Source organism: Cavia porcellus, unplaced genomic scaffold (assembly GCF_034190915.1).
Source record: "Cavia porcellus strain 051 isolate PalLab524CR breed Dunkin Hartley unplaced genomic scaffold, mCavPor4.1 scaffold_5, whole genome shotgun sequence".
In the NCBI taxonomy this organism is placed as follows: domain Eukaryota; kingdom Metazoa; phylum Chordata; class Mammalia; order Rodentia; family Caviidae; genus Cavia; species Cavia porcellus.
In genome coordinates, this window is record NW_026947488.1 from 12,322,274 (window position 1) to 12,338,164 (window position 15,891).

General features: G+C 63.0%; 1 protein-coding gene across 17 annotated transcripts; it reads right to left on the bottom strand.

The window, feature by feature from the left end:
* Positions 1 to 348: 348 nt before the first annotated feature.
* On the bottom strand, positions 349 to 6,901 carry LOC106027219 (uncharacterized). Of its 17 annotated transcripts, none has more exons than XM_063248180.1 (5): positions 6,488 to 6,901; positions 2,516 to 2,577; positions 2,281 to 2,412; positions 1,520 to 1,612; positions 349 to 651 (listed from the first exon to the last, which is right to left on the bottom strand). In XM_063248180.1, exons 1-5 carry the CDS (start codon positions 6,537 to 6,539, stop codon positions 376 to 378), a joined length of 615 nt encoding a protein of 204 aa, XP_063104250.1. In that variant the 5' UTR covers positions 6,540 to 6,901; the 3' UTR covers positions 349 to 375. The 17 variants fall into 17 exon arrangements, 5 of the variants coding, with proteins under 5 accessions (XP_063104250.1, XP_063104251.1, XP_063104252.1 ...); XM_063248181.1 differs by lacking the exon at positions 6,488 to 6,901 and adding an exon at positions 3,556 to 6,474; XR_010047328.1 differs by lacking the exon at positions 2,281 to 2,412 and having other exon boundaries at positions 1,508 to 1,612.
* Between the last annotated feature and the right edge of the window lie 8,990 nt (positions 6,902 to 15,891).

Below are 15,891 nucleotides of genomic sequence, written 5' to 3' on the forward strand. Positions count from 1 at the left end.
TCTGCTAAGAAGTGGAAGGATCTGGGCCACGAGCTGGCTGAGCAGCGACCGTCCCAGGGCAGGCTGGCTCTCTGCAGCTCACCCGGGTCCCTCAGCCACCTCCTGGCACAGGGGGTCCGAGGTTTTCAGGACTCTGGGGAAAGGGCTGCAGGACGGAGGCGGCAGGAACTCGCCTGGCCTCACCCCAGCAGCCACCCCGCCCCCGGCTCTCCAGGAGCGAGGACGCTGGTCCCCGTCCCCGAGGAGCAGGGGCCTGGTCAGGGAAGGCCCCGTCCTGTTTAGGTTTTGTGGTCTTGTGAGTAACCGGTGGAAAAAAACAAGCTCGAAAAGATAACAATTACAACAAAATTAAATCAAATCAGGCCCGTGACTCATTTATGGAGCCGTAAAAACAGAAAACAAAAACAAGCTGGTTCTGGAGAAGCGGGGCCAGGAGGGGGACAGAGACGTCATGAAGCAGAACAAGAACAGCAGGCGGTGTCGGGGCGGTGGCACGGCGGCGGGGAGGTGGCCAGGAGGGCCTGGAGAGGCCGGGTACCCGGGTCCAGAGGCACACAGCTGGCCGGCCGGGGCTGGGGGCAGCAGGGGCCCGCAGGATGTCGGTCTGGGCCTCCCAAACGTCCCGCAGCTGAGAGCAACCAGCAGACCATTCTACAGAAGAGGAAACTGAGGCCAGGGGGGGTCAGGGACAGGACTCAGCTCAGACAGCCAGCAAGGTAGAGACAGATTCGAACCCAGCTCCAAAGCCTGTGTTAGGGCTCGATTGTGGCACCCCGCAAACAGGTGCCCGAAACCCAGCCCTGTTCCAAAAACAACAAGAAAGCAGAGTCCTGGATTCGGGGTCTGAACTCTGCAGGAGCCCCGACTGCCAGAAGTCAGACATTCTGCCCCCACCAGATCACAGGTCCCCGTCTGTGTGGTAACGGGGTCACATCAGCCAAGGTCTGAGGAAGGGCACGGGAGCCGCGTGAGCTGGGCCAGGGGAGCTGCCAGGTTTTGCTGCCGCTTCCCAGAAGCCTCTGCCCTAGACGGAAGAGGAGCCCGAGGCAGGGCCTGGGGGAGCTGCCCTGCAGGCCGGAGGGAGCGAGGTCATCCTGACCCCAGGCTGAGGCTGTGCAGGCGCTGGGAGCCGGGCCAGAGTGGGCGGCAGAGAAGGCCAGGGCACCGGCTGGTGAGGGTCGGGTGTGAGCCTCGTGCCAGGCTAACGGGCACTAGAAAGCGGCTGCCAACAGCGACACCGGTGCCTGGAGGCCGGGCGAGCCGCTGCCTGCCGCAATCCCAGCACACAGGGAGGCTGAGGCAGGAGGATCACAAGTCCAGCCTGGGCAACCTGGTGACTTAGTGAGACCCTGTCTCAAAATGTGAAAAAAAAAAATTAAAAGGGGCCTGAGGATGTAACTCAGCGGCAGCCCTGCTGCAGTCCCCAGCACCACAGACACACTGGCTGGGTATCAAGTACGTACTAAGTGCAGGACCTGGTACAGGCAATTCTTGTTCATTCACTCACTTATTCACTCACGTCACAGTTCTTTCCGGAGCACCTTCTTGTGCCAACTACACTGTTGCAGGCAAGAGACACAATCATGACAGAGTCAAAACTGGAGCCTCCATCCTGGAAGGATCAGCAGTAAGGAAAATCACGGTGCATCAGGCAGTAGCAAGGACTACAGAGACCAGTGCAGCGAGGAGGGGTGCGGGGGCCAGGGCCTCCCTGGCCATGATGTTGAACAGAGCCCTAGAGGAGGTATGAGAGCAAGCTGGCCTCGGCCAAGTGCTCTGGGCAGAGGACATGGTACGTGCAAAGGCCCTGGGGTGGCAAGCACCTGGGTCATTTTGAGGAAGAGCCAGAGGGCTGGTGTTGCAGGGACACAGCACATTCCCCCAACAGCCAGGAGACCACGGACTATTATTATCTCGTCTTCCCAAAGAGGAAATTGAGGCTCAGCGAGGGGAAGTGACTTGCCCAGAGTCACACAGCCAGGAAACGGCAGCACAGGGAGCAGAATGCAAGTCAGGCTGAGCAGGGGCGTGTCGCCACTGACCAGGGCCCCGTGGTGTGACCAGGCGCATGGTCAAAGGGTGGCTCCTAGAGTGTGTCACCACCCCTGTCAAAGCCGGGGGTGGGTGATTGTGCAACCCAGTGCCCTGCAGGGAGCCAGGCCTGGCCAGAGGCTGCGCTGGGCCCGACCCAACCTGGGCCCACCCCAGGCTCAGCCCTGGCCTGGCTCTGCCTCCAGGCCTAGGGGTCACCAAGTGGACAGACCGGGGACACCCACTCACGCTCAGGTGTGGGTGGTTGCTGGAGCCCTGACCCTCTGGGCCGGGCTGTGGAAGCTCGGTTTCCCCATCTGTCAGGCTCGGGCCCAGCTGGGCTGCAGGCGAAGACGCGTGGTCCAGAGAGAAGCGGGCTTCCTGGGGTCGCACAAGTAGCCAGCCACCAACACGAGGCCACCTGCCTGCTCACGCGTCCTGGGCCCAGCCTGGCCTCCCAGCACCCTTGTCCTCCTGCGCTCACCTCCCACCCTCGCATGCACTGCACACATTCCTGGAAGCCTTTACTTCTGCTGTCCCCTCCATCTGTGAAGGAAAAATAGGTCAGAGGATGGCCAGCAAGGGACAGAGGGAGAGCCTGAGTCAGAGAAGGCTGCAGGGCTGACATGGAGTGTGGACCCGAGGAGGCGAGGAGGAGCCGTGTGATATGTAGTGGCTGAGGCTCCAAGCCAAGGACACAGTGCATGCAAAGGTCCTGTGGTTCGAAGGCCCAGCCTGTGGAGGAGTAACAAGAAGTCCTTGGGACTAGAGAGTGGGAGGAACTTCGGTCATCAGAGCGGTGGAGGTTTTGCTGCGAGGTGGATCCCCAGGGTCTCACAGACCTCATGGGCGGAGGAGGACTTGAACTCCCCCCGAGAGAGATGGGCACCTTGGGTAGGGTCTCAGCAGCAGGGGACAGGACCTGACTTGCGCTCTGAGGGATCCTTCTGTGGAGAACAGGCTCCAGGGTGGCAGAGGGAGGAAGTGGCTGCCACTGTCCGGACAGTGATGCTGCTGGCCAGGACCAGGCTGGGCCGAGGAGGTGGGAGCCGGCCAGTGCCTGGGGCTGGAAGGTACGGCTTGTAGAGCACTCGGGCACGGGGACGAGTGAGGGCCGTCAGGAGGACTCCTGGGCTTGGGGAGACCCAGAGGGGGGGAGGCCAGTTTGGGGGTCAGGAGTCGCTGAGTTGGAGGCTCCGCTGGGTCCCCCACAAGGTATCTGAGAAGCACACTGGGGTTGAGGGAGAGGGGAGCCATCTTCGGAGGAGGACCAGAGGGGCATCTTTGGCCTCCACCTTGAGAGAACCCAGGGCACCCAGGGACCCCGGAGTGAGCCTTCGAGCACGCTGGGCTCCTGGACCTGTCTCTTCCCTCTGCGCCCTGAGGGCTGCGGCCAGCACGGTCCCAGAAGGCCCAGTGCCCAGCAGGGTGGACGACGCTGGGGCAGGCTGACTCAGGGCTCCATCCAGGACCACCTGGGCCCGGCCCCTCCCTGGCCCAAGTCCCCGAGGAGTGACCACTCACCGTCTGCTCGATAGACAAGCATGGACAGAGTGCGGGCCGTACGCCGAGCACCATGCCAGGGACGTAGCCATGCACGGGGAAGACAGCAGCCTCTGCCCGGTGGGGCCGTGCTGGGGAAGAAGATGGTGGACAGAGCCCCGGAACACGCAGGACAGACGAGGGAGGGTGAGCGAGACCGGGGCTCTAAGTGACCTGCCCAGGGCTGCCCAGCCAGAGGGGCAGAGGCAGGACACACAGGTGGGCACCCCCAAGGGCAGCTGATCCCCTGCCACTCCTGGGGACCCCCGCAGGGCTCTGGATGGGGATGTGGGGTGGAGAGCAGGGCCACACAACGGGCTCAGCAGCCAACAGGTTAAGGTCGCCGGGCCTCAGCTAGGGTGACGGCCACACCCAGGCTCAGGGCTGGCCCACGCCGCCTGCTGGGAACACACAGTCCTGGGGCCAGGAGGCTCAAAATAGCAATCGCAGAACCTGGGTCGGAGCCTGGAATGCCGCAAGCAGGCATCAGCCTTGGGGGGGGTGGGTAGCAGACGGGCGCGGGACAGCGCCCTGGGTCTGCTGGTCACGGTATGATCTCGGGCTCCTGCGATTTCCAAGACATCAGGTCCAGCATCTGACTGACTCAGGTTCCCCTCACAGCTTAACCTCAGACCAGATGTGTGGCCTGTCACATCCATGTCCTTATCTGCCATCGACTCATGGAGTTACTCATTCAGTCATTTGACAAACGTTTTTAGAGTACATACTCCATGCCAAGCACTGGGGACACATCAGAGAACCAAACAGACAGAAACCCCTGAGGGTGAATCATAGAATAAGACAAAAAAAAAACCAAACTACTGCACATGCGGTGGTGATGAGTGCCCAGGAGATCAAGCAGGGAAGAAGCTGGGGGTAGGAGTAGGAAATAACTTCAGGAAGGGGTTCAGCAGGGAGAGACACTCATAACACCTGGGGCAAGTGTTCTAGGCAGCGAGAGCAGCCGGTGCAAAGGCCCTGGGGAAGCACACATGTGAGTTGTTGCACGAACAAGAAGACCAAAGTGGCTGGGAGGATGTGTGAGGAGAGACGGAGTCAGAGGGGAGCCCCCTGAGGCAGGGTGGGGCTTGACTGGTTTTTTCTGGAAGCAGTGGGTTCCCTGGGACTGGCAGCCGTGAGTCCCTTTGGCTGTAGGGGAATTCTGCAGCAGGCAGGGGCTTGGGCACCAGCAGGGATGCACCATGGAGGTGGCAGGGGCCTGAGGGGCTCGGAGCCTGGTCTGCTGCTGGGGGTGCAGCCAGGATCCGCAGAGGCAGAAGCAGGAGGGGGCGGGGGCGTGGGCAGAGGCGCCCCCACCTCGGACCTCCAGGAGCCAGGCAGGAAGTGGTGGTCAGGCAGCCCGGCCTGGAAGGCCGACTGGCCCGCGGCCCCACCCAGCCCATGCGGGTCCCTGTGGCCACGGGCAGGGACAGCGCCTGGAATGTCGGCCTCCAGGCCCGGCCGGACGGCACCAGGGCCCCAGCCACTGCCCTGCCCACACGCGGAATCTCCGCGGCCCGTTGAGCAGGATAAGTGGACCCCCCGCCTGCCCGCGCTGACACCTCCTTTGACCACTCACGGCCCAGCCCGAGCAGATCTCCCGGGCCACCGGGCCCTCTCACCTCCAGCCCCACTGCCCAGGCTGGGACCTGCTGGCCTGGCTCTGCTGCAGACTTGGCGACGTGAGCCCAGCCCCCGGTGTCCCCTGACCTGAGTCCCTCATCTGCAAAGGCCCCGGTCACCCCTCATCCATTGCTGCCTCACCCACCAGTGTTTGTAGGGCGCCTGCTCCAGGCGGGGCCCGTGCTGGGGGCTGCATATGCAGCAGTGAACAAAACAGACCAAACCCCCACCTGGCGACAGGAACATTCCACTGGAAGGAGGCAGACAAGAAACAGGGTAAACAAGCGGGGTAGTTTCTCGGGTGAGTGATAAGTTCTAGAAGAAAGCAAAACAGTGTGAGGTAGGAGGAATGGGGGGCAGCTTGCAGGCAAACAAGGAGCACCACCAGGCGAGCCGTGGCAGGACACGTGCAAAGGCCCTGGGGCTCCAGCATAGCTGGTGCATTCTGGCACAGGGGTGAGGTCACTGTGGCTGTAGATGAGAGGGAAAGGGACACACGGTGGCGTCAGAGAGATGCGGGCAGCCTGGGGCGGGATGCAGACCCTGTGGAGCCTCCGAGCCTCGGTGGAAACTTTTATTTCTGCTCTGAGACAGGCAGGAGGCATGGAAGGCTCAGGTCAGGAGGATGCAGGGTTGGACTTAGTGGGGCAGAGGCAGCGAGGCGCCTGAGGAGGACGGAGAACGCTCCAGCCGGGGATGGTGGTGTGGGCCCCGGGCAGCCAGCACCACAGTGAGGGGGGCCTGGGTTGGCTGTGGGGCAGGGAGCTCCCCACACAGGTAAGAGGGGCGCCGGTCCCCGCGCCTGCCTCAGACCCAGAGTCAGTCCAAGGCTCCCTGGGGCCAGGGCTGGCAGCTGAACCTGAGGGACAAGGGGCAGCGAGCCCAGCCTTGCCCCAGAGCTGGGTGGCCCCGGCCCCAGCCCCCCGCCTTGGCCTTGGGCTCAGGGGGACACGGGCGCCCTTGGCCTCCACCCCTCTGCTCCTCTCGGGCCCCGCTGTCCCCTCTTGCTTCCCGGCCCTCTGGGTCACTTGCTTCCCTGCCGTAAAGTCCCTTTTAGGTGGAGGGACTCGGGGTCGGTCCCCAGCAGCTGCGAGGGCTCATCCCCTGAGGCAGGCAGGGCCAGCCGGCGCCCCCAGGGTGACCTCCCCCAGGGGCACCCACAGTCCCGGGCCATCCGAAGAGCCTTCTGTCCCAGAAACAGATGGGGAAACTGAGGCCCCAGTTCACAGCATGCCCTGACCACGCAGCAGAGGACAGGTTTTGGGCACCTCCAGGAAAACTGAGCACCTACCATGTCTGAGCCTCCAGACTCCAAGCAGCCCTTGCGGGGTGGGGAGGCACATGGTGACCTTCGGAGGGACAGAGCTGAACTGCACAGCCTTGGGCAGGTTCGGTTTCCTCCTCAGAAGCCAGGTGCAGCGATGCACACCCTAACACCCTGGAAGCTGAGGCAGGAGGATCTCCAGCTGGAGGCCACCATAGGTGACTTAGTGAGCACTGTGGGTACACAGAGTGGGAGGCACACAATAAATGGTGACTGCTGTCATTACCACTGTCGTCTCCGTGACCGCCTACGCCCCTGCCTGTTCTGCTGGGACCAGAGAATGGCGAGAGGGCCTCTCCAGGGTCCAGGCTCCCCTCTTGCTCGAGGTCGCCTGCACTTTGGGGAAACGGAGGAGAAGGAAGGGGCAGGGGCCAGCCAGGGTGTGAGCGGTAACTGCAGGCAATGACCTGTCCACCCATCCGCCCGCCCATTCCACACGGGGATGCCTCGCCTTGCACAACACAGGAAAGGGGTGGCCTGGACCCCGTGTCCACCCGGCTGTAGACAGGATGGGCAAGGGAGGCCCAGCCAGGCTTCCTGTGTGCTGGGCAAAAGGAGAAGTGGGTCCGAGGTCACAGGGCCAGCCGGCAGCCACCTCCCCTCCCAGCCCAATTCTGCTCCTGCCCCTGCTGGGGGCCCCTGTTCAAAGCCAGCCCCGCACGACACTGGGGAGCACAGCTCAGGCCTCTGCACCTGCCACTGCTGGGGAGCGGGAAAGCCCCCCTAAGCTCCCAGCCCCTCGAGGACATTGTCACAGATAGGAAAACTGAGCACCTACTATGCCTGAGCACCCAGGAGGGGACAGGGCTCAGTCCTACTGTGTGCTGGAGACTCGAAGGGAGCTCTGCACTCTGCCCTCCCCCTGGCCACAGCAGGCATTACTAATCAATGCAGCTCGCTCTGCACTGCATTCAGCCGCGTACTCAGGGCCTCGGTTTAACGAGGCCACTCAGTTTCGTTAAACAAGTGCTTATTGAACACTCCAGGGTGCTGTGTGTGGGGACACAGCAGTGACCAGGGTAAAGCTGATGTTGAGTTGAGGTTGACAAGCCACAAGTCAAAAGGTTGGTCAGCCTTCTGAGCCTGCTGGTTCTGGACTGTGGGCCCAACCAGGCTTGGAAGGAATATATTTTTAAAAGCTTGCACGGCTTTTTTTCTTGTCTTTTTTCCTAAACAACACAGCGTGACAGTGACGTCCCCATGTGTCCCATGGTCTGCCACCTAGAGATGCTTTAGGGCAGTGGTGGCGAACCCATGGCACGCGTGCCGCAGTGGGCTGTTCGTTATCATTGAAAGCTCTAGAAGGTTCGCCACCACTGACTTAGAGTACACAGGAAGGTGACACGGGTCTGTGCAAATTCGGTGACATCTGGGCATCGGCAGATTCTGGTGCCCGAGGCTGGCCTTGGTCCAGCACCCGGGGTCCCCAGGGGTGGCAGTAGAGAGACAGCTCTGGCCCCCAAAGCCCGCCGGAGGGTTGCCAGCACGGCGGGGAGGGGTCTGGGAGGAGGTGGCAGGTGGAGTCACCAAGAGCAAGTGGGGGAAGGCCAGGGAAGGGCCTGGAGGGGGACAGAGCCAGCACCCCGGAGACCGAGTGCCCGAGAGACGGCAGGACTGGCGTAGGACGAGGCGGTGGATGTGAGGGCGTCAGAGCAGGAGGCCGACACTCGGCGTGCAGGGGACAGGGAGGGAGAAGAGTGTGTGCCGAGATGACCGCAGATGTCCAGGCTTGGCCGGGCTGAGGCAGTGACCCAGAGGCGGTGGCCGGCGCTGGCAAGGGGCCAAGGCTCCCCATCCGCTTTCGTTTTTGTTTGACCCCAAACTCCCGGGCCCCGGGTCACCGGACTTTCCCTGCCGCTGCTGGTCCCTCCCCCAGGCAGCCCGTCTCCCGTCCCTCTGCTGCCTGCACCCTGGCTTTGCACTGTGTCCCTGCGCTGGCCCATCCTCCTGCCCTCAGCTGTCACAGGGCCCGAGTGGAGCTGCCTGCTGCAGGACGGGGCTGTCCCCAGGTGTCCTGGCCTTAGACGATCGCTGGAAGGGAGCCCCTGATCACAGAGCAGGGCCCAGCCTCTCTCCTGGGCAGCTTCTCACCTGGCTTGTTGCTGGCTGGACCCTGGAGTGTTCAATAAGCACTTGTTTAACGAAACTGAGAGGAAACGGCTTAAATCACCCAGAAAGCCCTCCTGAGACCTTCACGTCCCACATGCTGTCCGTCCTGCACTGCCTGGCCCTGGGGAGAGCTCTGATTTCAGCGGGAAAGCGGATCGATTGGCGATGTCTGCCCAGCCCGGGCGGGGCAGCAGGGCAGCGTCTTCATCGCTGTCTCTGAGCACCCAGGAACACAGCAAGCGCCTGGTACTTGTCAAACTGTTCATGTGCGAGTTCAAATTACCTATTCCTTTCAGAAGAAAAGCATCTTTCGCTTAACTGTCCAGCCAGTCACAGCTGCTGCTAGCCCTTCTGGGAGGACCTACTATGTGCTAAGCCTGCAAACACTGGGGACAGGCTCTGGTCCTCTACTCAGAAAAGAGGAAGGCGAGTCCTGGTGTGGCTGGTGGGAGTCACCAGCTGGGCCCAGCTGCCCCGAAGTACTCCTGGCGCCCAGCCTCACTGCCCCTGGGGCCAGGGCGCGGCCCCCATGTACCTGCCCTCCCCCCGGCCTGGGCATCCCCGGCCCTCTCCCTGGGTACAGCGGGGAGGACAGGCGGCCTCTGCTTCCCCTTTGGGCCGTGTCACAGGGCTGTGGTTAAACGGAAGCCCATCCCAGGGGTGGGTCCCGGGCTCCACCCTCCCATTCCCAGCCCGGACTCTTCCGAGCTGCCAGGGGCCTTCGGAGTCCCCTTCCTCTTTTCCCAGGGTGGGAGGGAGCTGGGGGGGGCCCTGGGAAGATCTCAGAGACCCCCTTTCCTGTCTCATGCTCGGACTCCACCCCGGCACCTTGAGGGGTTGGTCTGCAGTGGAGGGAGGCTGAGTCAGGGTGTGAAAGGCAGCCAGCACCCAAAAAGCACAACTGTCACATCCATCCAGACAAGCAAGGCGGGCAGAGGCGGCTCCACCCAGCTCCCTCCAACTGCTCCTCAGCGTAGGGACCAGGCAGTCACCCAGCGCCTTCCTCCCTTCCTGATCCTCACGTGCTCCTCTGCTCCGAGCCTCCGGCTCTCCTCCTCAGCCCCATTCCACCCCAGGGCCCTTGCACATGCCAGGCCCTCTCGCTGGAGCATGGGTCCCTCCCTTTCTCATTCCCTGGTCTCTGCTCACCCGTGTTCTCTGCTCCATTCCTTCCAGGAAGCCTGCCAGACCGCCCTGCTCACACCAACCTCCTGCCCCTCTCGATAGGTGCAGACCACCGTGTCTGGTCACAGGCACAAACCCACACTTCCGGGGGAGGTTTGGGTGCCACCTTCGCCCTCGATGGGCTGAGAGCTTCCTGTGGGCCGGGACCACTGTCCCCTCTGCCTGGGGGCCGTCCTGCTTTCATGGTGCTGACTGAACGAATGATGAGCCAGAGTATATGGAGGGACAAGTAAGTCACACCCCAGTCCCCCCAGGGGTGGGGGAGGCCGGGCCCCCCACAGCGGCCTGATCAGGGCCTCGTGCTCTGTCACACCCAGGTTTTGGGAGTCAGGAATCCAGCTCCGCACAGCAGCAGCAGTACAAGTCCAGTCCTGGTGAGGGGAGGGGACCGGGCCTGGTGGCCCCTGCACCTGGGACCCTGCGGAGGGAGGCAGGTTAGATGCAGCCCTGCCTGGGCAGTGTGGCCCCGGGGGCCCTCCTGAGACAGCTGGGTGTGCTCTGCATGGGGCCCCGGTGCGGGCAGAATTTATGGAGCCCCGAGGCTCGGGCAGGAGGTCCACGTCCTTCCTGGGCAGCCTTGCCCAGGTCACCACAGACGAAGGTCACAGCACCCTCACAGACCTGCCATGGGAGGAGCCGGGGATGCGGCCACCAGAGCTCTGCACACCTCCTGTGTGCCCGGCCCTGAGGGGCAGGGAGCCGCCGGCCGCTGGGGGTGCCCTGGAGGCAGCCTGAGCTGGGTCGCTCGGCTGAAGCCTGCACTGGCAGAAGCACAGCCATCCTGCCCTCTGTGCCGGGGTGGGGGGCCGGCTCCAGGCCCTGTAGATACCAACGCTGTGGACGCCAAGTCCCCTCTCCGAACCGCTGCTGTGAGAGCAGAAGACACGGCAGGTGCCCCCCAAAACTCGCTGGATGGCATCTGCCGTCTACCACGGTCAGCTCGGCAGGTGGTTCAGGGACTCTCGGCAGGGAACAGTCGGAACAGGGGCACACTCCTCCAGAACCTGCGCTCGCCGCAGTGGTTTGGACCTGAGGACGCAGAAGCGCTGGGTCCCCAGGCCGTGTCCTCCTCGCCCAGCCGGGGGCCCCGCCAGGGCCGATCTCAGTCCACTCCGCTGCCCAGCTCAAGGCCTGCGCGGCTCCACGTCCCCTGGGGGAGGAGTGAGGCAAGGCCAGAAAGGACAGGCTTCCCTACAGCGAGGAAGCAGGCCAGCGACGGCCGGGGACACTAGAGGAGGACAGAGCCGTGGGACCTAGGGACAGATGGGGTGGAGAGGGCACGGCTCCAGGACCAGAGCCAGGGCCACCGGCTGAGGGGCACGGCTCTCTGAGCCAGGAGGACACTGGCGTCACTGACTCGGGACCCGACAGACATCCTGACGCACATGGGGAGCCCGGAGCACGGCAAGGGACCCCGTGGCTGTGCTCCCTGGACACGAACCCTGGTGAGGTCAGGAGTCAGGCCGCTGGACAGGCCCCGGGGAGAACAGAACAAGCCCAGGCGATGCGTGAGACTCCCACTGGAGGCAGACCCACCATGCCCACCATCTTTGAGCCCACATTTCTCTTCAGAGAGGCTGGGACCCTTCTGGTCCTGAGAATTCTTTTCCAGGAATGTGATTCCATTATCCTACTGGACACCAGCGATATTTGCTAAGACATCCAAGAAATATTTTCCTCCATTAAAAAAGTGAGATCCTGGAGTAGAAAATCCCTTTCTCTGTTCCCCACTACCCTTCCGGCTTGGAGGGTGATATGGCACGTGATATCTGGTGCCACAGCAACTATGAGAGGCCCATGAGGAGAAAACAGTGAGGAGATGCCAGCCTAGAGGCCAAGAACAGCCGCTGATCAGACTTTTAGCTCTCAGGTGTAGTTTAATGGCTTTCTCAAAGGATGGCTTAAAGGATGGCTGTGCTGAGAGAAGAGGAAAACAGACGTGAAGCCTGAAACGGGAGGAAAAGGCAAGAGGGAGGGACAGGAAGGTTGGGAAGCGATCAGAAGCCTCCAGGCCCCAGGTCCGCATGTGCGGTGGGCTCCCTGCAGGAGTCGCCTAGCAGCAAGTGGCGGGTGCTCCCTGCATAAGGACTGCGGCCCCCTGTGTGTCCATCTGCACCAGGACTCATCCAGGCCCTGGCATCTGCCCCTCCACGACACCCTCCTGGCCGCCCAGCGGGTTCCTCCTGCTCCCGGCTCCCCGCCGCCCACAGGCTGAGACCCCACCGAGTCCCTCAGTCCTCCAGGGACCGGGCAGCCGCCCCAGGTCTGCCTTCCACAGCTGTTTGTCCCTGTGCGGCAGGGCCTGGCCTCGCTCTCCAGGGGAAAGGGCAGTAATCACAGCCCCGCTCCTGTGCGTGGGGACCAGGAGAGGCCCTCGGCCTAGGGCTGGGCTGTCGTGGTGCCGGGTGAGCAGGACCAGCCGTGGGCCATTGTGGCTGGCCTCGCAGGGGCCTGGCGCTGCCCTGCCGGAGCCCGGCACCCACCCAGATCCAGGAGCCCAGGCACCCGGAGAGCCCAGGCAGGAGCTGGAGGAGACACCAAGCACGGGACTCCTCGGCCGCCACCACCGCGCCCGGTGGCCCCTGGCTCGCCAAGTGCCCCACCCAGGCCACCACCATCTCTGAGGCCCCATTGTTTCCGCCTGGCTCAGCTCCAGGCCTGGACCCGCCCGGGCACCCTTCCCGCCATCCCACGAGCCCAGGCCCGGCCCTCGGATCCCTGCTCCACCACTTCCCGGCCCTGCGAGCCGGGCTCCCCTCTGCCACCTGCAGGTCCTCATGGGTTAAATGGGGTGACAGGCCCTGTAAGTCTGGGGGTGGCAGCATCCCCAGCATGTTGTCCTGGTCCCACATCGTCTGTCCCCCTTGGCCTAGAGCAGCAGATGCAGAGCCGGCCTGGGCGGGCACAGAAGGGGAGTCCCAGTCTGGACCTGGTCCCGACCTGCTGTGTGCTGTGTGACCGCAGGCAGGCTGTGGGTGTCTCTGAGCTCGTCCTCCCCCTCACCAGGAAGCAAAAGGCAGGGGTGGAGCCAAGTTTTCTTTTCTTTCTTTTTTTTTTTATTTTCAGCACAAAGCGCTTGAATGAAAACCAGGCGCAGACAGAGGATGCCATTGTGAAGGAGCCCGGGACTCCCGGGCAGGCGGAAGGGCCGCATCCTGGGTGCTGGGCTGGGTAAACAGAGGCTGGAGCTCCGGCCAGAGAAACTGACAGGCAGGGGACAGTCAGGGGGCGGGGAGGTCCCCTCAGCTTGGATCTGTGGGTGCAGATGGGGCAGCCCCCTTGCCCCTCTGGGCCTCTGCCACCACCCACAAAAGCTGGCCCGGGGCAGCCTGTTCCCTCCAGGGAGGGTGCGTGGAGAAGGCCTGGGGCCGGCTTCTCTCTCCCACAGCCGGCGTGACTCTCACTTGCCGGCTGTGTGACTTGGGTTAGGTGCAGCCGAAACTCACAGAAGGACTTTGGGAGGGACGTGGCCGGGCTCAGGGGTACCTCCCCATCCAGCAGGCCTCCCGGGTCCTGGGGCCCAGCACGGCGGGACCCTGGCAGGTGGGGGAGGCAGTTGCCCAGCCGATTACCGGATCTGTGATGGGGGAGCCTGAGGACGTCAGCGCGGACTTCCTGGAGGAAGTGGTCGTTAGCAGAAGTGACGCCTCCTGAGCACCACGGCTCTGTGCTGTCTGTGCAGCAGTCCCCGCAGAAGTGTGTCTTCCCACACACCCGTTCTACAGAGGTGGGCAGAGACGTCCGGTAGGCTGCGGAGATCACAAGCAAAGACACTGCAGACCGAAGCGCCCTCAGAGCGTGGTGTGGCCCCTGGACAGTTCCTCCGCGCTGGCTCTGCTTGGCCTGCAGCTCCTCTCCCCTGGGGGAGTGGGCCAGGCGCAGCCTCTGTGAAGCCTTCCCTCCGCTGCCACGGCCCTGGCGTGGCTCCGGCTTGCGTGGCTGGCCGCGGACAGGGAGAGCCGGGCCGCCTCTCCTCAAGGGCTGGAGCTACCTCGCCGGGCTCTCAGGGCACCGTGGGCCGTGACTTCCCAGAGGAGAAGCGGGAGGCCCGGCTGGGAGGCTCTGGACCCCTGAGCGCCTCCCCCACTCTGCAGAAGGAAGGGACTAGGAGTCCGCTTGGGGGTGCAGGGTGTCCCCAGGCCTCTGTTGGCCATCTGTAAAATGGGGACCACACCATCCCCTCCTTTGGGTTGGGGGAAGCAAAGGGGGTGCAGACTGCCAGGCCACCTGTCATTGTCACTTACATTGTCACTGCTGTCTGGGGGCCACGCCTCGCAGCCCCTCTGTGCTTCCTGGAATGAAATCAGCCTGCCAAGGTCTCAGCCCGGCCCTGATCCCTCTTTAGTCACAGTCCCGGGGAGTGGGGAACGCCCCCAGCCAAGGTAACCCGAGTCCCCGCCTGCCTGGGCTCAGGTCCTCCGGTCCTGCCTAGATCCCTGTTTGTCCAACCTCAAACCAGGGCTGGCGGGAGCTCAGTGCCGCCCATTGTCCCCACAAGCCCCCACCCACACCGCAGCCTTCCTCCAGCCGGATCCGGTCCCAGGAGGCATCCAGGGGAAATCAGAAACCCAGCACAGACTCCTCTGCACACTTCTTGCCTGTTGCCTGTCAAACCTTCCCAACATCTCCATCGGAAAGGCTCACAGTGCCCATTCCCCAGGATGAAAGGCTGAGGCCTGGAGAGTCAGACCGTCACTTGAGTTCATCCAGCTAGGAGTGATGGAGTTCAGATCAGGCTGGATCAGCTCTTCCCCCCAGGAGAGTGAGCCCTGGGCCCTCAGCCAGCTCTGGGCACGGCCTCGGGCCATCTGGCTATGAAGTATTTAACAGGCAGTGAGTGTTCGGTGCACAGGAGCTTGAAACCCAAAACTTGAAGGTGCAGGTTGCAAGCAGCTGGGAAAGGAGCTCAGACAGGCTAAGCGTGCGCGGCCCTGGCCAAGGGGCCAGGACCAAAAATAGAACAGCATCCAGGGCCACTGGGCTGCTCGTCCCATGGCAGGGAGCCACAAACTGTGCCACCGCTTGGCAAACAGCTGGGCACAAGCAAGGCCCTGCCAGCTGTGCTCTCTCTCCAGCTGCTTCTGCCCCACATGGCATCCATGCAGAGGCCGCCACCGCTCCCGAGAGGGGCAGGTGCGAGGAGAGGGGACCCTTGTGCGTCCCCTTCCCACAACAGCTCTTCTTCAGGGCTCAGCCCCTGCCTGGTGGCCCCTCTGCCTCCTGAGCCTCCCACGCTGGCTCCCACGAGTGCCAGCCCCGGCTCAGCACCGAGCCTCAGTGGCTCCGTGACCCCTGCTCACAGGGTGAGCTCAGGGTGCTTTCCTTACCCTCCCCAAGGGCCCTGGCACACTGCTGAGTCTGAAGCAAACAGGACAGTGTTGACATTGACGGGCCGTGGGGACTCGGGGACACATCGCACCTCCTCTGGTGAGGGTCTGTGTGGTTGAAAGTTTTCTTAAAGAACAGGACATCGAAAAGAGAGAAAGCTCAGCGGGCGGAGGGGGGCACAGGTACCACTCTTCATGCCCTGCTTCCCTCGGCCATCTGGGCCCCACTTTCCTCCTGGCTCAGCACCTCCCCTTCACAAATGGGACGTACAGAGCAGGCTGGGGATTGGGTCATTGCAGGGCTGGGGGTACCAGGACCACTGCACCCCAGCAGCAGGAAGGAGCTGGATCTTCCCTGCAGGCCCAAGTCGAGACTTCACAACACAGAAGAAATTTGGCCCCGCCGGGCCCCCATCTGTGGGATGGGGATGGGGAAACATCTTTGCTGAACACCAGTGCTGGGAACTCCCGCCTCTCTTCCAAGCCTCCATCTGGCCAGAGAAAAGCTGTGGAGAAAAGCTGGGGTTGGCTTTGTCTTCTGTTTGTTCCCTTGCTCCACATCACACACAGTCACTCTGTGACCTGTCGCATGCTCCCCCCGGAATCCTGGCATGTGTGCATGTTTCATCCTGTTCGGGGCTGCAGCTGGGGACAGTCCTTGCAGTTTCCCGTGAGCTCGAAAATCCTGTACAACTGTGTCCGCCTGCACAAAGGGCCTCTTCATCGGTTATTTCTTCTACAAAATCCGGA